Here is a 25,254-nt window from a genome sequence, read left to right on the forward strand (position 1 = left end):
TGACGTTAATGAATTTTTCAGAAATTTTGTAATTTAGGTAAACTTATGTCAGAAAATTTTCGCAAACAATTTTTGGTAGGCTAAATAAAATAGGTTTTACGTGTGCCTAGACACGTAAAACCTATTTTATTTAGATTTTAGACGATGTAATAGCTAGGGAGGTAACCTACAGAACCTTTTAAATATGAATAGCAGCTTACCTTACTGAAAAAGATTCCACAGTCCACAACAAAACGGTTTCGAAATTATTTAAGTAAAGCGCAAGCGAAAAGGCTCGTATTAAAATTATTGTAGAATAATTTTTCACTTCCAAACGCGAGCATTATTTAAATATTTTCATATAGCCGAGCGAAAAATCGCGAAATAAACGCTTTAATAAACAAAGGTTTGCAGAGAAAATGGCGGCATCTCCATTCATAATATTTAGCGCGCGCGTTCCGGCGATTACGGTTTACGCGGGAACGAGTTGTTTTTTTTAAACAGTTTAAATCCACGAAGAATAATAAAAAAAAAAGCATACAAGAAACGCGACGAAAACCTACGTAAACAAAACGACTGCACAGAAAACTCAATACTGCGATTTTTTGTAATCGAGATTCGTTGACCAATGAAAATTAAAAACATAGAGTTCTATTTCAGTTTTTAATCCTACTGTTGTAACTGTATTGTAAGTATATAAATGCAAATAAAGACAATAACATCATCAGTTTTCCTGTTAAGTGTAAATAATATTTATAAATTAAACCTGTGTTTGTTGTGTGTGTAAAAATGTATAACCTACATAAAATTTTCATATTGTGATTTCCGGGTCTTTTGCAGCCATATTCAACGTAATTTTTACGGTTATTTTTTACATCGGATTAAATAGCTCGTGTAGCCCGCGGTGTTGAAAACAGACATTTCGCGGCTCTCGGCAAATTTTGGTGTTACACCTTTCCCTTTTTAAAACGTTATGTAGAGTTTCCGCATTCTGCGCAATCAAACTGATTTCTGAGGTGCTGTCAGTAATAAGTATAGCACGCGAAAGCTATATAATATTATAAATTATTAATTAAACTCATGTTTAGCTTAGCAACGCGGCTATTAATTTTAATTACCATTCATTACATTTTTATAAAATCGCTCTTAGATAATTACTTTAGTTGTAATAGAAATTACGTGAGAAACCTTAAGAAGCGCAATTTTAACCGTAATTACAAACGTAATATTGTGTTATTATTTCTTTAAACGATGTGCCTTCAGATGTATCGACAAGTATTTGCAGTGTTAACGGAATCTTTTCTTGTTCCAGATAAATCCAAAAATGGTGAAATGATGTGAAAGCGATGCTGCTGCAGCAGGCGTCCCCGGCACCTGGTCCCAGCGGCACGGCCAGTCCCAAGCTCCCCCCCAGTCCGCGCCCCTCCCCTAACTTCTCCCGGTTCAGCCCCAGCCTCAGCGATGGGACGTCCAGCTCCAACAGCCCGAGGCTCGGCACTAGTCCCCGCATGGCGAGCCCCAACTTGGGCGCCAGCCCCAGCTTGGGCGCCAGTCCCAAGTATGGAAGTCCGCGGTTGGGTGGGAGCCCGAAGTGCGAGGGTGTGGAGGATGAGGTGGCGCTGGAGAGGATTCAGGCCGAGCTGAAGGAGGGCTGGACGGTCCACACGGGGAGAGACGGCAGACTCTACTATTGCAAGTAAGTGTATTTTGAGTTTGTTGCTCTAAAACGGATAAGTTACTGGTTTTTTAAACACAAGTGAAAACTTTCTTCAGAAATCAGGATTTCCTAAAAAGAGTGTATTTTTGGTGATTTCAGATGTTTTTTTAGTGACAATGTTATGCTCAATGTGATCGAACGTCCCTGAACTTTGAATCTATTCTCTTCTTCGGAACTTAGTACTGTACTGTCAGTTTATACGTTGATACTGTACTCTAATATTATCGCCTTAAAATAAATAAAAATTGTTTTATTTCTGAATAAATTTGAAGCAAATGTTTTCAGAATGTTGAACTACATGTTGCCTACCACCGGTTCGGGAACTAACCCGGCGAGAAAAACCGGCGTGGCGTAAGAAATTCGGCGTAAAAAAAAGTGGAAAATTTTTCTTTTAAAAATACAAATTGCAATGAAAATAAATTAATCTATGTAACATTATAGAAAGATTAAAGAATTAAAATATATTTACGATAATAGGTATGGATGCGACAGTTTGAAGACGGTTCTAATGTACAATTTTCATAATGGATCGTTTAACATGGAGGATTGTATTTAAATTCAAATCAATTTTATTCAAAGTTAGTTAAAAAAATAACTGAACGTAGAAACTATGGTACCTACAGCCGGATCGGGAACCAACCCAGCGAGAAGAACCGGCGTTTAATATCATTATTCATTAGTTACCTACTTCAACAATGTACTACAACGTAGAGCCATGCTTCGGAGGCCTAATCCCCTACTCTATTCCCTTCCCTACGGTACCCTACCCTACTCCCTTCCTTACCCTCCCCTACCCTTTTACCCTTTTCCCTCTTAAAAGGCCGGCAACGCACCTGCAGCTCTTCTGATGTTGCGAGTGTCCATGGGCGATGCCTTTCATCAGGTGACGTTTACCCCCTTATTTCATAAAAAAAAAACGATGATTTACGCATGTATATTGTACAAAGTAGGTACAAGCCAAGTTCGTTTGAATATTTCCAGGACGGCCAGCAAAAAGCGATCCTTGTTTGCAAACTTTAAAGCATATCGGCTAAAAATTCTCGTTTGATCGAATGCCGCCAGCACACACGTCAGACGAGGGGGGGAGGGGGGCAGGGGGGGGGGCATTAGGGCCGGAACAGGGTTTTCATTATGCCGAGAGCTGAACTCAATACCCCTTTGTTGAAAAACGACCCGCCTGAACATTTGTTATTCCGCGGCGGGATTTTTACCGAGCGCTGTTGGTTTTCAACTTGAATTGAGTCGACGCTTTTGTCTAAGTTTTTACTTTTACTAGGGGTTGATGGAGTGTGTGTCAAAAAATTTTAGTCGCCTTCTTCATGTGAATAATATTAAGTATATATTTTTTATTTATTTTTGATCATGGATACACAGAACAATAAAAACCATGGATACAACTCCTTCAGTGGTGTACTTTTTTTATAATTACATTTAGTTTTAAACAGAAAATAAGGAAAGGGATTAACAATATAATTTGAATACAAAAAAATAATGTTGCTGCAACACTTACCCCCTTACTAATAAATGCTGTATAAGCTTTGAATAGTTATACATATACAGTGTTTTGTCTTCTTCAATCCAATTAAAAATGTCACTTGTGTGACAGGAACAAAACACTGTATAACTATTCAAAGCTTAAACAACGTTTATTAGTAAGGGGGAAAATGTTTAAGTTTAATTGAATCTAGTGCCACAAACTATATAACTAGCGACACTAATGGCAACACTGGTGTTTACTAGGCGGAAACAGCAATAGAACGTTTCCACATAACAGTAATCAGTCATCAGTGTAATGTTATAAACACGCGTCTCAACTCAATCTGCCTAATGAAGGCGTGTGTGTCCGCCATATTGTTTAAAGTTAGGGTTGCCACTACTGTAAAATTGTAGGATCGGTTTAAACTGTAAAACATTGCATTGTAAGTTAAAAAAAACGAAAACAGTTCTTTAAATGAAATATATTTAATACTCAATACTAGATTTTTTTACGTCTATGCCATATTATGGGGTTTTTCAGTTTTATGAACCTAAGACAAGCAAGATTTTTTGCTTTTCTTACAGAATCATATTACAGATTGGTCAGCGTTTAGACTTATTTAATGGTATCAAATTGTTCTAACAATTATCCACTGAAACTTTGTGCAAGAGGATTATAGAAAACAAAAACTATATTTAAATATTGGTGCTGACAGCCCTGGTTATTAAAATATTGATTGCAGTGACCGCGTACTGTGAGCACGGCGGATGACTGCCGCTGATCGATAGCCGTAAAATAATTACATACAGACCCACTTCACACTTGATGGAATATTGACTCGCAGTTACAACAAAAGTTTTTACTAGTTTTTATTAGTTTTTAGTGAAATTTGCTTTTAGAAGCTTTTCTATGAAGGTGTATAATTTAAATACATTTAGTTTTTAGAAATATTTAAACATATTCATCTCTTTCTGCCTGTTAATGTATTGTATTCGGCTATAAATCAGAGCTATAATGTCTGTTCGCACATAAATCAAGACACTGATGCAGTTCGAATTTCGGATTTCGCAATCGTTTAAACTGTAAAACATTGCATTGTAAGTTAAAAAAAACGAAAACAGTTCTTTAAATGAAATATATTTAATACTCAATACTAGATTTTTTTACGTCTATGCCATATTATGGGGTTTTTCAGTTTTATGAACCTAAGACAAGCAAGATTTTTTACTTTTCTTACAGAATCATATTACAGATTGGTCAGCGTTTAGACTTATTTAATGGTATCAAATTGTTCTAACAATTATCCACTGAAACTTTGTGCAAGAGGATTATAGAAAACAAAAACTATATTTACATATTGGTGCTGACAGCCCTGGTTATTAAAATATTGATTGCAGTGACCGCGTACTGTGAGCACGGCGGATGACTGCCGCTGATCGATAGCCGTAAAATAATTACATACAGACCCACTTCACACTTGATGGAATATTGACTCGCAGTTACAACAAAAGTTTTTACTAGTTTTTATTAGTTTTTAGTGAAATTTGCTTTTAGAAGCTTTTCTATGAAGGTGTATAATTTAAATACATTTAGTTTTTAGAAATATTTAAACATATTCATCTCTTTCTGCCTGTTAATGTATTGTATTCGGCTATAAATCAGAGCTATAATGTCTGTTCGCACATAAATCAAGACACTGATGCAGTTCGAATTTCGGATTTCGCAATAGTTTCCAATATGGCGGCTGTGTCAGTAACCTTTCCCGCCAAAACAAAGCCAAGGCAAAGGAAGTGACCGCTTGGCTGTACAGTCGCCGACAAAACTAGTGTACTGCACTTCGACCTTATAACAATAGCAATAAGGATTTAAAATGATTTGTTTTTTGTCGGCGACTGTACGTTCCGTTTCGCGACCGTTCGAGCAGGATACCGCAGTTTACATCTGTTGCCAAATAGTCGATATTATTAATTAATAATTAGATAAGGATATGTTCAGTGAGGTACTTCGTTCTATTAATTTCTATTTAAATGTAAACTAATAATTGAACTCAACCGAATTAACATGCTATTTATTGTATTTATTTGAAGCGAGGTCATTACGTGATATTTAAATGAATTTAATAGAAGAGAAAATAAAATTCGATATACTTAATACTGTGCTATAATTGAAAATAAGAAGGTTTAAAGAAGACGAAGGATTTCTATAAATACGATTATACACCAGTCGTTGCTTTTCGCTCTACAAAATATAATATTATTTAGACCTGCAATAATTTACCAACGCCTTTATTTACCAAAAACATTAAGCAACAATTAAATTTAATTTTACTGAAACAATATCTCATTCTCGGTACATTTTCCTGTATAAAATTGAGCGTAGTTCTCTACCGGAGAGAGGAGATAATATATTATGTTATGAACACGCCCGGGGGCTCCAGAAAACTCGTGATAGAGCCAGAATTACTTTTACGGGAAAACTCGTTATTGTTAAATTCAAAATGTTAAAAAATTTACATGTTTAAAATGTAAAGACCAGGACCCGATCTAGCCATTTAGCCGCTCCAGGCAAAGATCATTTTCGCCGCCCTTTACATATACAGGAAACATATTTGTTGGGGGAAAATGGGAGGAATATTTAAATAAAATACTCAAAAATTAAGGTAGGTTAGCTGGTAAAATTCCCAAACTTAAGTGGTGGATGGCTAGGTTTGAAGTAAAGACTAAAGACGATACAAGTGGTTAAAGATAAGATGTTTCGTTTTCGCTTTTTATACCTTTACATAAATGTGCTCTAACTGCCGCACTCAGAGTGGAACATTAATTACTTAAATGTAATTAATTCAAAATTTTGACATAAGCCCCATACATTATCTGTCAAACTCTTCATTAAATCGACGGTTAATCGTAATTAAATGTCCCTTAATACGGCGGTAAGAGTTGTATTTTGATAAAATTCTTTTCCAGCAGTTTAAAGACTTAGCAACATAACCTTATCTAATATAATATATAAAAATAAGTCGGGTTTTCCTTCCTGACTCAACTATATATGCTATAACTCAACGCACGAACCGATTTCCACGGTTTTGCATTCGTTGGAAAGGTATCGGGCTCCGTGAGGTCTATAGAAAAAAAAATCAGGAAAAACTTCAAGAGAAAAACAGCAAAACAGGGAAAATAATTTTATTTTTAATATTTTATTCAGTCGTTGTTTTTGAATTCCTAATCCTTACAGAAGAGGCAGATCCTAGAGCTGTAACTATATCGAGGGGTGAAAGGCTAATGGATTTAAGCGACATTTTTGTAACTTTACAGGAGAGCGTTTTAAAGTTTTTAAAATCAGAAAAAAATTCGTAGAAATTCAGTTTGTTTAATTTAGATTCCAAGTATACAGTTCTTTTCGTAATTAAATCCTTTATCACATGTTTTAGTTTTAAGTCAATAGAATAAAGGGTTACAGAAATAAATGTCGCTTGAGTTAAAAATGCTTATTTGTTTATTTTTTTAAAGTAAGGATAAAGGACTTAAGTTACGCTTCGCCTAGATTTTAGAGTAAAGCTAAATGATTTAAGGTACAACTGTTATTATAATAAGTGGGTAGCTAAATGATTCAAGAAGGTAGCTATAGTAATTTTCGAGTAAAGCCAATAGATTGAACTACATACCTACGGCTGCAACAGATTACGTCTAATAGGCTGAAAGATAAATTCAATCCTATTTTAGGTGCAGGATAAGTGACTTAAGCCACGGTCAACTTTTTAATGTGATTGACCTATATAATTTTGGTTGACTCTGAAAGTTGAAAAGAGATTTCATTTCTTCTCTCGAAACTAAAAATAAATCCATGGCTTATATGTCTTTGATTATACTAACAAGTTAAGGTCTACATAAACGACACACTACTCGATAATTTTTCGCATTTATCCCTTTGAAACCCTTCATTAAAGGAATATGAAGGGTTCGCTTACAAAAAAAATATCTTTGTATTTTGCTAAATATATCGGTAAAAAGTTATATGGCATTATATATACTTGATCACATTTTCGTTGGGTCAGAAAGTTTATAGTAGATGAAACGCCGCATTCCCACAATAATAACGATTTTATACCCTTCGCGAGACACCACGTCTGTACCAATTTCAAAATCTTTTCAGCTTCGTCTTGAAGGGTCACAGACAGACAGACTTTCTATAGGTTAAATGATTACCAACGGTTGCGCCCGCGCAGCCGCGTCGGTGCCGGTGCAGTGATAGCGAACGCGGAAGCGCGGCGGCGGTTACACAACGAGTGCGCCGCCTGTCGTAAGAACATACTCTTTGTTTATCAATAGTAGTAGGGTTGGCGACGAAAGAAAATATTTTATTACCATAACAAAAAAAAAAAAATAGGGCCTTTAGTTGCAGACGATTACTTTGCTACTGTTAAAAGGTTTTAGTAAGCTAAGTAATCGACTGCAACTTCCGAGAGACTGCAAGAGCCTTATTTAATTGGCATTAGATGTTTTTTGGATGGAATTGAAAAGCTAGTGAATTTGCCTGTTATGTCTAGAAATGAAATCAAATTATGTATTAATGATATCGTAATTTCTGTTAACAGTAAAGAAAACAGATGCAAAGAAGATTTTCTTTGCATCTGTTTTCTTTACTGTTAATGAATTTTATTCACTGATTTACAAAAAAATGTTCAGATCAACTCTCTTATTGTTCACAAACTAAAACTGCCAGCCCTAATGACAATATCTCGTTTAAAAATGTAGTGGTTCCCAGTAAACCATTATGTAGGTCAGCTGGTCAGGCGGATATTAAACTCTAGTTATGGGCTACGTCTTCCCAACTATTGATATAGTTTAGAGAAAATGAAGCCTTGGACTGAGGACTGAAATCTCGCGGAAACAGAAAAATACTTGAAAAATACCTTTTTTATGCAGCTTCTTCACGTTGGGTTATGATTACTTATGATGGACCAATACAACGAATACGAACGCGTATATTTTGTATTTTATATAAGGTGACCCGGGGCTATTGTAACTAAAAAAATACAACTGGCAACTTTGAATTGTCTTCCACTAGTCAGTGAATAATTTACAAGAAAATTATTTAGGTGGCCTAATTTGATAAGTATCCGTTATTTATTTTTAACTAAATATAGTAGCAAATAACGAAAACATTCATCCAAAAGTTCACTTTTATCCTAAAATCCGGTAAAAGTTACATTAGCCCCGTAAACGGGGCTAATGTAACTATCATCTTCCCATATTTATATGGAGGAGATATAAATATATACCCGACAGAATTTGAAGTACCAAGGGAAACTACAAAATGATTTGAACTCTAAAACAACGTAAGAGGGCATACTTTCCTTTCAAAATAGTTTTTTAAAAAAAACGGGGCTATTGTAGCTTTTTACCATTATGATAGTGTTGGGATTAGCCTAATATTATATGTCGATAAATCGATAATGTTGTGGATGAGGACGGTCTCTAAGAAATTGGTTAAATTATGAAGAAAATGCTATCTTTTTTAGCCAGTTTGTAAGAGAGCGTCCTTTTTGTATAAAAAATAACCTCGTAAGTTCACTTAGATTAAAAATCTTTAATTATATCTATATCACATTCCTTTTGGTAACATATCATTCTCTCTAATTATGGCGTGGGGTATTTAATAGTATTTCAGACTTTAAAATTGACAATAATCTTAGGTGTATTTTACCTACCTACCTACCTAACATTTAAACAATTCTCAGGTTGTCTTAATAATAAATCAATTGTGAAAATAAAAACTCTAAGTTCTTTCAATGCTTACATAAAACAAAAATAGTCCTCACGTACTTGTTAACAATTCAGCAATTACAACATCGAAAGGAAAAACAAAAACAGGTTTTCTTAATTAAAAATACAATAATGTTAAATCAATTGTGAAAATAAAAAAATCTTACTTCTTTCAATGCTTACTTAAAACAAAAAAGTTATAATTTTTTTCGTATCCGCATCATAACACTAAATAGTCCTCACTTACTTGTTTACAATTCAGCAATTGCAACATCGAAAGGAAAAACAAACACTTTTTCACTATCGTCACACACTGGTGTGGGAAGATACGCAACAATTTGGGTCAGATCAATAATTGATATGTCATTTTCTACAACGCGAAATATCTTTTTATTCTTTTTAAAGGACTTTAAGCCTTTGACAACAATTCTTTCGTCGTTGATTCCTTCTATGACACAAACGTATTTGTAATCCTTTTTACCTTTGGCTGTAGAAAACTTGACCAAGACAAATTGACCTTCTTTGGGACTTTGGCATAAAACCGGTTTCGATTCATCTTTTGAAGTACTGGGGAAATTGTTATCCTTGTAAAGATTGTTGCTATCCTCCACTTTTTCGGCAGTTTTTGTCCTCTTGCTAGATACTATACTTGGCTTTCCGTTCAAGTCTTTCTGTTTTTGGGTATATTTTCTTTTATATTTCTTTATAGTATTTCTTTCATTATTGCTTTTCGACATGTCCTCTATCTGATATACTCTATTCTTTTCAGTGGTTGTAATGGTTTCAACCAATTTAGATGATCCCTGTGATAAGTTCAGATTTTTTCCATTTATAAACATATTATCTTCCTCTTCATTTTTTTCCTTTAGTAAGGTCTGAAAAAAATCAGTAGAATCTTCTTCATCTGACGAATCTTTCAAACTGTATAAAGAATCGTCTTCAGTGTCAGAGTTACTTTCATATATAATTTTCTTGTTTTTCTGAATCCGAATATTTTTACTTTTCCTATTATTCGCTTTCCTGTTCTTATTACTTTTCTTATTAGTTTCACCTTTATTTTCAATTTTTATCCTTTTTAGTATCTCTTTCATTTCTTTCTTTCTTTCCTTTTCTATTTTTTTTTCTTCTTTCTTTCTTTCCTTTTCTATTTTTTTTCCTTTTGCTTCTAATTCTTTCTTTTCTTTTTCTTCCTTCATAGAATTAATAAAATCTTTATAAGTGAGTATTTCTGCACCTCCCGGTACCTTTTTTCGTGGATTTGTCGATGGATTGTTTCGAGAGATGGTTTTTAGCAACAACTCTTCAAATGATATGTTTACGAATTCGGGATCCCCTTTGTTTAAAATTTTATTATTTAGAATGGAAATTGAAGAGGTGCCTGCATTCATATCTTTATTTGCAGAATTATTATGTGGAGTATCAAGCGTAATAGTGTCAGGGGGTTTCACTATTTTATTTTTTGATGTGGTCACATTATCACATTTACCTGTCCTTTTACATTTTTCGGCCTTTCTAAATTGAATTTGTTTTAAATTATTCATGTTCTGTTGATCATTGATATGATTCAAAACCAGGGTCAAGAGTGAAGGCACGTCTTCAGCATATGAATTGGGATTGTCGTTCAAAATGGCTGGGGTCTGCGATACTTGCTTTCGATCCATTCCTGTACATTGTCTTTTCTCACTATTTAGATCTTCCTTATTGTTTTCTTCCAATTCTCCTGTACATTGTCTTTTCTCACTATTTAGATCTTCCTTATTGTTTTCTTCCAATTCTCCTATACATTGTCTTTTCTCACTATTTAGATCTTCATTATTGTTTTCATCTAGTTTTAATCCATCTTTAAGAATTTTTTCCCATTTTGACAACGCCACCATATCAAACTTATCTTTAGGAATCACATATCTGTCTACAGGGTAAATTCCTGACTTTCTGAAACCATTTTGTATGATTGCTGGATTAAGATTGTCCCAAACTTCAGTAAGTAATCTTGAAAATTCACTTTTTGGCATTTTTGTACCAGAGTGGAGCCGCTGCCACTTCACGAGGGTGTCCTCCCAGTGCACTTTCATTGATTTCATCGTGCTTACATCTAACGGCTGTAGCACATGTGAGGAATGAGGCGGTAACTTCAAAATTGTGATATTGTTATCAACGGCCAATTCCACAACTCCCAGGTCAACATGTGTTTTGTGGCCATCATATACAAGAAGCACTGGCCGTTCACTTCCTATGGCTGGTATAAATACGTCTCTAATATATTTCTCAAAAATTGTCGTCTCCATCCATCCATTTGTACTGACGGAATATGCCGTTTGCACATGTTCATTTTTATAAAACCATTCGTTCCAAAGACTTTTACCCTTAAAGACGATCAGCGGGGGTATTTTATCACCACGTGCGTTGGCTCCCAGAAGCACTGTTGTGTTATCTCGCCCAGGGCCGCTTGTTGTCCTTGTTGAGGGGTAACCTTTTTGACCAATTATTTTGCTTGATGAGGGGTCATTACAAAAACTCGTTTCATCGACGTTAAATATCCTTTCTGGTTTGTCCGTCAGATTTAAATCCCGCACAACTGATTCCAATAAGTCATAATAATGATATATTGTAAATGGGTTACAAGCGTTTTTCCTGGCCACCTCGACGCTTTGGGGCTTCTTCGTTGACAAATTGTTTCTTTTCATGAAACCTTGGCACCAGTCATCCCCAGGAATATCATTTTTAAAAGGGGTGACTATTCCATTTCTGCGTATATATTCACCAATTAAAGTTTTGAGTTCTTTCCTTGTTAAAGGATGGCCGGCTTTTTCCATGACATGTAGCAAATAAGAAAGCCGTTCCTCTTGTTGCCTGGATAGCACCGTAGGTTTGCCAGGTGTTGGCTGCTTTTGACCTCGAGTACCAGTTATATGCGCTACTATGGTAGACCTCGGAACACCAAACACTTCTGATGCTTTATAACTGTTAATTTTTTTAGTTTTTACCGCCTCTATAGCCTTCTGCAAATCATCTTTAGAGTATTCTTTATCTCGCTTTCTCTTGTATTTACGAACCATCTAAAAATAGAAAAAAAGATCATATTCATCAATCGCCTCAATAAAAAAACATGCTTGCCTGCTTTGCGTATTTCTGCAAAGGTTATCCTATATCTACTGTATACGCTGGCGTCAGTTTTTAAACCGCCTAATAACGGCGTAATACGGTGCCTTAAAAAAATATCCCACAATTCCCACATCAATGTCTTGTTTCACCTTTGCATCGTGCATAGTACGATACCTACTTGGCCCGTATTTTATTTCGCCAGCTTACAAAAACGACAATTCATCGAAGGCGCACTCATGGCGATCGGATAAATAGTTCAGGAGCATTTACGAATTGTCATGATTTTCAGGTGATTATTAGTCCACATCTTAAAAAGAAAAATATTAAATTGCAATATTCCAAAAGTTCAAAGACGATAGATCTAATAAAAAATAACAATTAAGTCTTTCTCAGTTTCTTAGCAATTTAAATACAAACATACCTACATACATTTAAAGACATAATAATTAGTTCTATATATTTTTTTCAAAGTTTTCTATTATTTATTTTATCGACACAAAATTGGCGTTGACATCACTAGTCATCGTAATCTCATACTAATATTTCCGGGGCTATTGTGTCTTTTTACTCTAGTTACATTTACCCCATTTAATTTTTTTTGCGAGGCTAATGTAACTGTGTGAATAACTCTGGAAAACAACGTCACAGGAACTAAATTATAAGCAAAAACGATGAATTGTATGTTTAAACTGTACTTACTGCAAAGTTTTGACGAAAAAAGCCCGTAAAAACAGATATTATGAATATAAAACACCAGAGCTTTCTACCGCAACACAGTTCAAAATGGCCGACCAAAACGCATGACGCCGTCGGTAAAACACCAGGTGCGATACGAGCGCCCTCTATGATTTATTTTGGTAAGTTTTAGATCCTTTATACGCTCATAGATGTCACTTTGCACGAAACAGAATGACAAGGAAGATAAATAAATAAGCTACAATAACCCCGTAGTCCCAATAACCCCGGGTAACCTTACTTACGTATATAATATGTGCTATAGTCAGCTTTGTAATCATATAAGTTATCCATTATGTCCGTGAATCTATACTAGTCTATGCTATCTATACTAATATTATAAATGCGAAAGTATCTCTGTCTGTCTGTCTGTCTGTCTGTCTCGCTTTCACGCCAAAACTACCGAACCGATTGTAATGAAATTTTGTATACAGATAGTCTAAAGCCGGAGAAAGGACATAGGCTACTTTTTTACTGGAAAAAAGGGTTGTAAGGGGGTGAAAATGCGTAAATTTGTTCAAATTAAGTTAGTTCCAAAAAATCATAATAGATGGCGCCGTGCGTCTCCTACATCGCGGTAACGCTTACCCAGACTTCTTTCTATAAGAGGTGATATCATCTTACATTCGAGTTTCGATTTTTTTTTCGATTGTTATTACTTTCTTACGACGTTATTAAATAAGTCAGTACTTTATCTATGCAATGACGTAACCTTAAAAGTTAGACCTATCAATGATAGGTCTAACTACTAACTAACTATTATAGTTTATGGGTAAAGTTGTGTAATTATGGGCCTGAATAAGCTTTAAAATTTGGCATAAAATATAAAATTTAATTTAAAAAAATGAAATATTATGTACACACTGCACAGCTGTTTTGATTTAAGGGGTACCAGGGTTTTTTTTTTATAAAAGCTTTTGACACCAATTTTGTTGACATCGTGCGCTATAAACTGAAGTCCACGCGGACGAAGTCGCGGGCAACAGCTTCCCTATATGGAAGACGTGCGTCGAGCGTAGAGTCAATATCTGAACGTTAGGGGTTTGTTGGTGACAAGCGGAAACGGAAGTTGTATGTAACTTGAGTTGTAACAACAACTAGACAACAGTACCTCGATTCTTCGATTTAAATTCTGCTTTTCAGTCTAGATCCTAGCAAAAAATGCAAAATATAAGTATCATAATATATGAAACAAACATGTATGCGAAGAAGTTGACCGCAATATTGACGAAAGTTAGCATATATAATGTACTTCTAAAAAACTATTTTATTAGATTTCTGGTGTAGTTTAGTCTCACAGTACATAACCTAGGTCTAGGTACTAAGAAAATAGATAGATAAGATAGATAAATTTTTATTGTTCAATTCTGTTACAATTTTTTTACAATGCGAGGAACGAATACATTTATACAAAGTTCACTGATATGAATAATAAAATAGACGTGTTGCGGTAGGTTCTATAGTATCCACAAGCCTTAACCAGGGAGTGGAGCGCATTAGGTTTTAGTGGGTAGAACGATAGGGGAGTCCCACATACCCTGGCCAATATCCCTAATTCATATATTAGTTACACTTGGATTTTCCTCATTCCTGGTTCTCTTGTTGCATCCGGCTCGAAGGACCATTAAGAAGGCACTAATAAACTGTATAAGTATAATATATCTTTATATTCATCTTGAACACACATCATATTTTCCTAACAATATGTTAGAGCTTATCATAGCATAATATAGACCATAAATACGTTCACACCACAAATAAAAACCGAAATGTTTTAGTTTAATCTGAGGCTGTAGTCAAATATCCTTTCGTTAAAAACGATGACGAAATTCGTTACCAAAATGTATGGGATTTCACATTAGTCTTCGCAAGCGAAATGTCATTTAACGATGACTTATGTCAAACCGACAACCGTATACATTCTGATAAAAAATTTCTTCATCGTTTTTAACGAAAGATATTTTGTCTAAGGGAGCTGATGATGATGTCTAGTTAATACAGCAATACCTGTAGTGCGCTTGAGACAGCCCTCAGACCTGAGAGGCCCTCCAGGTAAGGGCTCAAGTCAGTATCGATCATCTACATTATACAGCGCAGACAATATATATATAACAATGCAATTTTTTTTAATGTTATAATTTAGATTAAATGTTTGTTGTCCAAAATATGAGACGAATCCCAAATCTTTTTGAGTAGGTATAGCGTAAATTGTAGTTTAAGCACAGAATATATATTAGTAGTACCAAGTTTAAGCTTAAATTAGCTCTTAGCTTAGCCTCGGTATTGTTATAAACTGCAATCACTCTGAGTTACAAGCTTTCAAGCGTTTTTGTGTGAAATAGTTATAAACATTCATCCATCACAAACCTTATTTCAAATATTTACAAGAAGACAAGTCTGGAAGGCGAGCGAAAATTCTGCCGGTTTATACTCGACCTATACCTAAATATTTTAATTCCTTTAAGTAACGGAAGTAAAATATCTAGACTTGTAGTTACAAATAACGGAAGGCAAAAACACCGGTACTGTCTACTTTAAAGAAACATAATAATCATAGTATTAATACGCGAACGAAAAACTTTGTAACCCTTTTTACGAAAAATGGGGCGATCTCTACTATAAATATTATTATGGCAAAAACACCTGTACTGTCTACTTTATAGAAACCTAATAATATTCATATTATTTATTTTAGTTGCTACAATTCTAGTTATTTGTTACTACAAGTCTAGATATTTTACTTCCGTTATGTAAAGAAATTTTAAGATCTGGTTCCAGGAGAAAGTGCGTGACTAGTTATGTCGTCGTAAGTCAGATTCTTAACATGATTACAGTTCGAAGAATTGCTAATGATCTGTACCGCATTTTGCTATTTTAATTGAAATTTGCTTAGCTGTAAGACCTAGTCCAAACCCTTAAGGCTGTCACAAACAGAGCAGGTAATGTATATTAATGTACATTACATCCCGGGATGTATATCTTTACATTATATTAATGTATCACACACACAACAGGTAATGTAACGTATCTTTCCCTATACTTCAATGCTAAACGCGCCGCTTGACGCACATTTCAGCTGCTAAAGTGTTATACAGACTGTTCTTATTTTTAATGTTGTAATACTATGGCCTTTCGAGTTACTTGCTATTAGATTCACTAGATAGTTCAACAGAAGATGATTCGGATTGTAATTTTGATGCGCGCATTGTTACATAACGATGTGGATTGAAGATATTTGATTGAAAATATAGGCGCTGGGGAACAGACTGCCTGCAGTACCTGCTGTAAAGTGCTGTGCTAAGGTGGCAAGTGGCAACACTGTGTGTATCTGTCTATCATACACATAATAATCACAGAAATTTTTGAACATCCTATTAAGAGAAGAGATGTATCGTAATATACAGAAATATATTGAGATGTATTTAGATGTATCAAAATATAAATGTTTATTTTCATATAGCTCTGTATCTTAAGATACTAAGATGTAAAAATATACATTATAGCTACTGTGTTCTATAGAAAGATGTATTGAGATGTATCGAGATGTATCGTGCTATAATATACATCTTTACATTACCTGCTCTGTGTGTGACAAGCTTTAGATCAGAATTCAGACCAAAGTAAATCAGAATCTCCTCCCGCTCTCTGTCCCTATATATATACTTAGATTTTTAAAAGTAGATAATTATGCAACCAATTTTGATGTAAGGTTTTTTATAGATGGTGTGGTTTAAGAGGAAGTTTTATTTGTAAAATTCATACATATAAAACTGCATAAGATAGTTCTTATAGCGTATACCGCCAAATATAGTTTGCGGTCATCTAGTATTAATACAGTCGTCAAAGAAACTTAAACAAAAAACAGTCGCAAATCGTCTTTGCGTCAATATTCAAAAAGCTTAAGTTTTCTTTAATTATTGGATTAACATTTGGAATGATTTCCGCAGTACTCGAGTGTCTGTGTTCGGAGTGGATGATCTTAAATTCAATTAAATTCAATTAACATATTAATGGTTCATCCCGGGAGCGAATCTGCGTACGGCATGTAGAGTCAGCAAAAACTTTTTCTTTCTAAAAACTCAATTGAATAATAAGTTTCGAATGATTAGTCGCCCGCGGCATCATTATACTAATCTATGGACATTGGACACCTGCCATAATAAAATTAGGGCCTGTTTCACCACTTTTTGAAAAAGTGCCTAATAGGCTATTCACAACTTTTTTGACAGATTCTCCATACTAAGGGCCTGTTTCACCGCTTCCTGATAAGGCTATCCACCACTTAATATGACAGATGGAGTATGGAAAATCTGTCAAATAACACTATCGCGGCGGTGAAACAAGCCATTAATCTGTCAAGTTAATTGGTGGATAGCCTTATCAGGAAGTGGTGAAACAGGCCCTTAGTCTATAATACGTCATTATAGACTGCCAAAATTACATTCAAAATTACCCTTCCTCTTGACTTTGCCGTAGTCGGTTAAAAAAAAAGGCTACTAACTATATACTACTACTCTATTGATCTATTATGCTTAAGCTGTTCTTTTACTTAGACGCAACAGACTATGAGGCTAGTAAAAAATCACAACACCTCGGTTGTGGCACAGAATATATATTAGTAGTACCAAGTTGTGGTGATGTAATGTCTTCCATTAAACCTATAGGCTATAACATATACAGCGTGTTTCAAGTCTACACAAAGTTCCTTTGTGTTGAAATTTTTTTTATAACAGTATTTTTTTCAGAATTAACCCTAAAATATATGAGGTGTTTCTATTCTCCTACCCTGTTCTGCCGGCCGTACCTGACCCACTTGTAACTGACAATCTTATCTGTCCGTTTGTCCGCCCGCCGCCGAACTCCTGCAGATAACCGCTGTCGATCACTGTTTGCAGACCCGACATCTTCTAATTATAAGATAGTTGTCTGTGACTTGGTTTTCTTAATGTTTGAGGATATTTTTTTCCGGCAGTTATGGTTTCTTTATAAAATGAGTGCATTAAAAATATTTCTATTGATATTTCATATGCATTATCTCCTAAGTGCCTAATAGACGTACAAACTTAAAGTACGCGGGTTTTAAGAGCCCATATGACCCTAACTTGACTACATACATTAACCTAGATCTCAAAATCTGTAAGGTCTAGAAAACTGATTTTTTGACACAAGTAACTTCAGTTCATAAAGATTAAATGCTCAAGACGAAAACACGATTACTCAAAAAATGCTCGATAGTTTCTTTTTTACAAAAAACCTTGTTTTAGACACATTTTTGCTTAGATCTTCGAAGTTTGCTGTCTTTTCTTTAATATTTTTTAATATCTAAAAAGGTATTGATAAAACCTAAATTTGCTCAAAACACTTTTTTCATAATCATTATAGTTCGTCTTTTATTCAAGTAAAACTAACTCGGCGATGATTCCGCGCCGTCCTTTTTCACCTGGCATATGAAAGACGGGCGTGAGTGTGAAGAGAGAAGGACGATGTTTGATTTTTAGAGTCAGGTGAGCTCTTAAGTTCGCGAACTTACTCGGCTCGCGTCGGTGACACATGAGAATCGCTCACACTGGATTACCGCACCCAGGCTCGCGGCTCGCGGCTCTTTGCCAACACACAGGCGATTACGATCGTCGAGCCATAACACCGCGTACTTACTCGCATCTAGACCTGAAGATTGAGGGGAGAAACATGCTGGTATAGATATACACATATATACAGCTGCAGTTTTAAGGTATCTATAAATCTCTAGTATAACACTGATTGAGCTTTTAAAGTAAAATCCTTATTTTAATAGACACTTTAAATATTAATAAGATCGAACATAATCTTTTCAGGCCCGTACATTGTAAACAATCAAACTGGGATAGAACACGCACGTTAACGAAGGACGGGTGACGGAGGGTTAACTCGGGTACTCGGGACAATAAAATTTCAATTTGCGTAAATCACCCGCGGAAGGGTTAGCTGTGGGGTGCGCGTTTTATTTGTCAAAGTAATTGATCGTTTGTTACTCCGAGTAAACAGTTCATCATCAGTACCTATCACCTCAAAAGGGTGAGAAGCCTGAAGAAACAAAATATAGTCGTAATAGAAAAGAATAATGACGAGCCCTACGCTCAGAGCCGACAACCAGCAATTTTTTTAAATGACAACTCTACCACCTCTACTCTCTCCAGTGTTCCATTTTCAACTCTGAGCCGTGTTTGATTTAAGTAAATCTTTAATGTTCCAATTTTAACTTATTTAAGTTCCACGTTAAAGTTATTACTTTACAAAAAACTGTTACTTTGTTTTGTACATCCGATATCAATTTAAATAAACAAGAAAAAATACTTAAATTTTGATCTGGGGGCACAGTAGCGCCCCCGCCAAGACGTTATATTTTCTGGCGATAATCTATTATTATTTATTGCATTACAATACTTAATGAAGATGGATGGTCGACCCACTTTCGATACAGATTCCGAGATAAGCGCCACAAAGCTCACTCCCTCACCAACAATGATTGATTAAATAACAGGTGTTTATGTAAAAACGGTGTTTAGTATTTCATTGTTGAGGTTTTCCTGCGTTTCTAGCGTTTATGGATATTTTGACTATGTATTTGAATAAAAATGTTTTTTTTTTGTAACGAAGTTCCCTATCTCGCGTTGCAAAAGGGGGCTTGCAAAAGACGGAAAAAATCAGACTTTCGGTCTGTAACGACACTTTTTGCTATAGTTGTAAGCCGTTGTAAGCCGTGCAGCGTGCGCGTGTCTCATATAACGCAACTCCGGTCCATCCGGGTGCCCCTTTACCTCTAAAGTTTTTTTTTTTAGTCTCGCTAAAACTCTAGGACGACTGAACCGATTTTGCTAATTTTGGTCTTGAAATATTCATCCAGGGAAGGCTTATGTTATATTTCTAGTGAACAATATAAACGTTCCATAAGACGCACTGTGTAGTAACGTGGTTCTAAAGCTATTATTATTATTATAATTTAAAAGATGTAGACGAAAGAAGTATTGATTGTCTATTACGAAGGTATATTTTTTTATCTTTAATTGAAATTTAGAAATGTATTTAAATAAACTCAGCCACTGTTGTTTTACAGTCCAATTTCCTGAAGCAATTATAATTTGATCTTGGTTAAAATTGCTCTCATTTATTTCTCAGTATCACCTGTTTATAATGTTAATTAATAACCGAGAAAATGTAATATATTTCGCAGGTTTCAAGTCGTATTAAAAATGGCTAACGCTCAGTGCAGACAGGCGACTGTAAGTCTCGCAAGCTTAATGTTTACTAAACACTTTGTTGCGTGAATAACACGTGATTTCTGAAAAAAATATGGGGCGCACTCAGACCACCGGCCACAACCAAAAAACGCCGCCAAAGACAACAATTATTTCCTATAGTTATTTGACAAAGCATGCAGCGGCCGCTGCCGTCAAACGTGTTCGGCACGGCGTTGTTATGTTGTTATCGGCGATGAAATATTGTGTCCGAGAGGCCTGTGACCGGTAACCCTTAAGGGGGCGACTAACCCTAAAGTGTCGATTTTATAATTCATTTTTATATTTGAAAATAAGCCCCGAATTGCTTCATTTTCTAAAGTTAGATACTTATACATTATATTTCCGAGAATTTGATCTGAGCAAAAACACGATATCTTAAAATTTTCTCGATAGAAAAAAATCACAAAGATGCATCTAATTTTCACGAGTTTTTCATTTATTGCCGTAACCGTGCATCGAACTAAGTTAATATTTTAACACATTGTATAAAATTCTATCGAGAGATCGACCTAGCGGATTTTTAAAATGTTATTTATTTATCGAGTTATTGAGAAAAAACTAATTTGGCGATGAATCCGCGTCGTTCTTTTTCACCTGGCATATGAAAGACGGGCGTGAGTGTGAAGAGAGAAGGACGATGTATGATTTTTGGGGTTAGTCGCCCTCTTAACAGCAAGTCGCGCGCGACCGTCAGTGGTCAGCCGTCACAGTCGTGCATCCGCACTAATACAGCTTCAAAATAAATGTTGACAACAAATCACGATTTTAATATCGTTGACTTGATACAGTGCGAAAATGAAACACCGCCAACATCCATCAACGCGGAATGAAAATTCTCTAGCCGCCATTTTGCAAAATGGCTTCCTCCCAACTTCGGGTTCATTAAAAATGTATCGCGGTATTAAGAGGATACACCAGGGGCTAGAGAAATGAAAAAAAAGTACTTGTAATATCTATAGCTGTCTCCCTTACCTCAAGCCTATACCGCAGAACGCGATAGAGTCAACTGCAGAAAATCCAGAAAATCAACGATTCGTTGTCCCCTGATTCCTTCTTCAAAACTTAACCGATTTAAGTAGTTTTTTCATTAAAGATTAAAAAAAGGATTGAGCTGTGTTCCTATGTTTTGCTTTTTTTTGTATAATCTAGCCAAATCTGTTTTCTGACGTTTGAACACAGCGGAAAATCTGGCCATTTTTTTGGGTTTTTGAACGTTCATATCTTATTTAATAATTAAATTATGAAAAAAAAGAAAACATAGGAACATTGTATTATGGGCCGTAGATATTCAGGAAAAAAATTATAACTCTACTAGTATTATCCAGGGAGGAAACAGGGGACAACGTTTGTATGGAAAAAAGGGCGGTGTGGACTCCTCTTAACGGAGCGCAGATCCTCAAAGTATTAAAGCTTGGCTTTTGGAAAGCTGAAAATGTAAGCTATAGCCAGGTCGCTGAAAATGAAGGATTTTGGATTGACCTATCACTACTTGTCTATTTCACTACTGACGTATTATTTCCATAGGCGAGCGAGATTAAGCGAGTGATATAATATTATGTGAAATCTGCTGTATGATTTTTCTTAACAATGGAAAGAAGTGCCTTGTTGTACATCTTGGCTTATTGTGCATGAGATTTATCAGACAATGGTTCATAGCCAGATTGTTATTTGGTCAGAATTGGTCACAACTCCCACTCAGTAATTTAAAATAACTCGACTAAAAACGGAGGTCCCATTTACCCATGAATGAATTTCCCAACTACCTAATTATTTAATTTGTTGACCCTCAAAAATCAAATTAGAACTTACGGTCGTAGAGTCCCCAAAACTTTGCAAGTCGTAGTTGCGAACATGCGGGGTGAGTGGTGACAGGTTAAGCTGATCCCAAAACTTACACTTGACAAACACCACCGCGTTATTGATTCACATAATCCCAGTTGAACCCACGTTGTTGATGACTTTCGGGACATTCATCGTCACATCCATTCAACGATAATTGTCGAGGAATATTCAATAATAATAATAATAATATTATATTATTATTATTATTATTATTAATATTCAATAAGAGGTTATAATATTTTAAGAACGCTTTGCTCGCAGCCTCCGACCTAGACAATTGTTTTTACCTATAGTGTTTTATTTATATTTTACTAGCTGTGCCCCGCGATGTTACCCGCGGTTTAAGTGACATAATATATTATAATAAAATACTATGAAAAGTACCAATAATAGGGTCAAAATGGGACGATACATGGTTATATGTATAATGGTTCATGGTAGTGATGATGATGATGATGAATATAATTTGCATAGTAGTTATTATGCTTTCCGTTCTTAAAACAAAGTCTAAACTCCCAAACTTGTAGTATAAAGAGTCAGAACTCAGAAGTTCTCTCAGCACCTTCCGAAACATGGTATACCTCGGTGCAAAATCTTATGAGAAAACAATCGAATGAGAATGCCGTGTCCTGTTCTAACAACGTCATTTCTCGTTTGTTAGAGTAGGACGCGGCATTCTCGTACGATTTTATTTTATTTTTATTTTATCAGGAAAACATACAGTGATTTGATTTACAATCTTAGATACTACACAAACACTTAACACCATTTACACGTTTTCACAGTTAAACACTCAATAATAACAAAATCTTATGATCTAATTAATGTGAGGTATTTTATGTTTACGAGAAAAAAAAGAAAACAGATACGCACTGAAATATAACAGTAGGTAGGTATACCAATGAATGTAACATGGAGCAAATAAACAAGTTTAATGTTAGTTCTAACTTTAACAGTTAAGAAACAGTCTCAAACCATTGCATAGTGATTAGCTTTTTTGTAGCTCTTACTGAAGAGTTAAATAAATCAAGATCCGCGAGTTTGCTTATGTCATTAAAAAAGTTAGCTGCACGAATAAAAAATGAGTTTTTACGATAATTTGTATGGGAAAAAGGAGTAAACAAAGGGTTATAGGAAGATAATCTAGAGGATCGGGAAGGGACTTTGAGATATATTTTGGAAAGGAGATGAGGTGAGTCGATTTTTTGTTGGGCTATATTTAATAGACTCGAGATGTCTGCTATTCGACGTCGGTGGTAAAGTGGAAGAAGGTGGAACCTTAAACATCTTGACTCATAATTAGGATCGGAAGAGCCACACTTAAATTGTAAGAATCTTGTAAATTTTCTTTGAATAGACTCTAGTCGATCAATGTGGGTGCTATACTGAGGATTCCATGCTTGAGAGCAATACTCAAGAACACTGCGTACGTAAGAGCAATACAGTATCTTGAGTATTTTGATATTTTTAAATTGAGAGCTCATTCTTATGACAAAGCCCAGAGACCTGTTTGCTTTGGCAACGATATAGTCCATATGATTGATATAAGTTAATTTTGAGTCGTGAATGACGCCCAAGTCACGAACTTCGGAAACCTTTTTTAGCTCTTTGACTCTTAAAACGGTTTCGTGTTAGTCCCTCTGTTTTGTAAACAGAGGGGCTACCACGAATTTTTGGGTACGAGGCGTACGTAAATTATTGTAGAGACGTTTTTGAACATTAACTGACCACCTTTACAGTAAGATATTCTGAGATACGTCTCAACTGATTTATGCTTTGTTCAAACCTACGCGACCAAGCGACTGCGAAGTGGGAGCGTCAAGTTGTCAAAGATCCGCGCGACCGCGCGTCGCGTCAAGTTCCTCATAAGATTCGCTGAGATTTGGCTGAACGCCTCCCTCATTTAATTACCTCGTGTAAATTGTACAGTCCACTACTTTTATACCACTCTACCACGCCACGAAACTGACATCCTCATCACATTAATAGGTGGCTAGTCATCATAGCAATTATTATCATTGGATGATAGCATGATCATGATAGTCTTATTATAGCCGTCCTTAGCGGTTAGCTACAAGGCGCTGCGGTCTGGTTATCAGTTTGTAAACTCCGGTTTATAGCTCCAATAACTATATATTTGATTAATAGACCATAACTTCACCATAACTATTGATAATATCATAGTTATAACTTGGATTGGTTTGTTTGGGTATTTAATGACGCCTGTTATGATTTTTAGGGTTCCGTACGCAAAGGGACGGACGGGACCCTATTACTGAGACTTCGATGTCTGTCTGTCTGTCTGTCTGTCTCCAGGCTGTAACTTAAGAACCGCTACAGCTAGACTTCTGAAATTTTCACAGATTGTGTTTATCTGTTGCCGCTATAACAAAAAATACTAAAAATATAATAAAGTTAATATTAAAGGGGGGCTCCCATACAAGAAACGTGATTTTTTTTGCATTTTTTGCTCGTAATCAATAATGGTAATAGTTTGGCACTTGAAATTTTCAAAAAATCTTTAATTATATTGGTACTTTAATAATTAATAATAAAATTTAAATAAAGTAAATATTAAAGGGGGGCTCCCATACAAAAAACAATTTTTTGTCTATTTTCGGGCGCGAGTCCGACTCGCACTTGGCCGATTTTATTATAGCACAATGTTTGTCGAATTTTTTAGCCGAATATTTGGTTATTTTAACGTTTGTTATTTTGTGCAAACATTACTAAATTATTACTGCCGCCGAAAACGAAGAGGCAACAGACAGACATAATATTACGTTCGCATCGTAATTTTAATTCATCGACATGAATTAAAACAAAATTTCAATTTTGTTAGCCTCGCTAAAACTCGGGAACAGCTGATCAGATTTAGCTAATTTTAATAAAAAAATTGTGGAAGTCCAAGGAAGGTACGCTGAGAAAGGAGTTAAATACTACGATATCTTACGCTAAAATTCCGAGACTCCTAATGTCCTAAAAATCCAAGTAAAATGTGCCCCAGAATTGTAAACAGTGTTGGGTATTTTTTCGTATTAGCAATAAATTGTAGTAATCGCCTTAATGTCGGGGCGGGTCCTTTACGACACTATAACGTTTTACTACGGCCATTCATACGACACTTTTTATGAAAATAGTTGCGATACCACCTGCTGCTATTTAATCTTCTCGGATTTTTTACAAAAGGCTTTTGTGCAGACATCGAATTTTTAAGCATACCTGAATAGGTGGAATCCCGTAAGCTTTAGCTCAAAATATAGTTTTTTGGTCTACGTTACTAAACCACCATTGAAAAAGTTATAGGGAAAATTTTATTTAAGCCTTAGGCCGGCCGCATACACACGTTTTCCGTATGCAATT

The 25,254-nt window shown here is 35.3% G+C and overlaps 1 protein-coding gene across 1 annotated transcript in view; it reads left to right on the forward strand.

Moving 5' to 3' along the window:
• The window catches only part of LOC121733528, a 135,524-nt gene that overhangs the window by 36,634 nt on the left and 73,636 nt on the right, over window positions 1-25,254 (forward strand). Inside the window, exon 2 of the mRNA XM_042123798.1 lies at window positions 1,292-1,675. Coding sequence (XP_041979732.1) covers window positions 1,326-1,675 — 350 coding nt within the window. The 5' untranslated portion in view covers window positions 1,292-1,325. The remainder of the gene's footprint in view (window positions 1-1,291; window positions 1,676-25,254) is intronic.

Source organism: Aricia agestis, chromosome 14, assembly GCF_905147365.1.
Source record: "Aricia agestis chromosome 14, ilAriAges1.1, whole genome shotgun sequence".
NCBI lineage: Eukaryota > Metazoa > Arthropoda > Insecta > Lepidoptera > Lycaenidae > Aricia > Aricia agestis.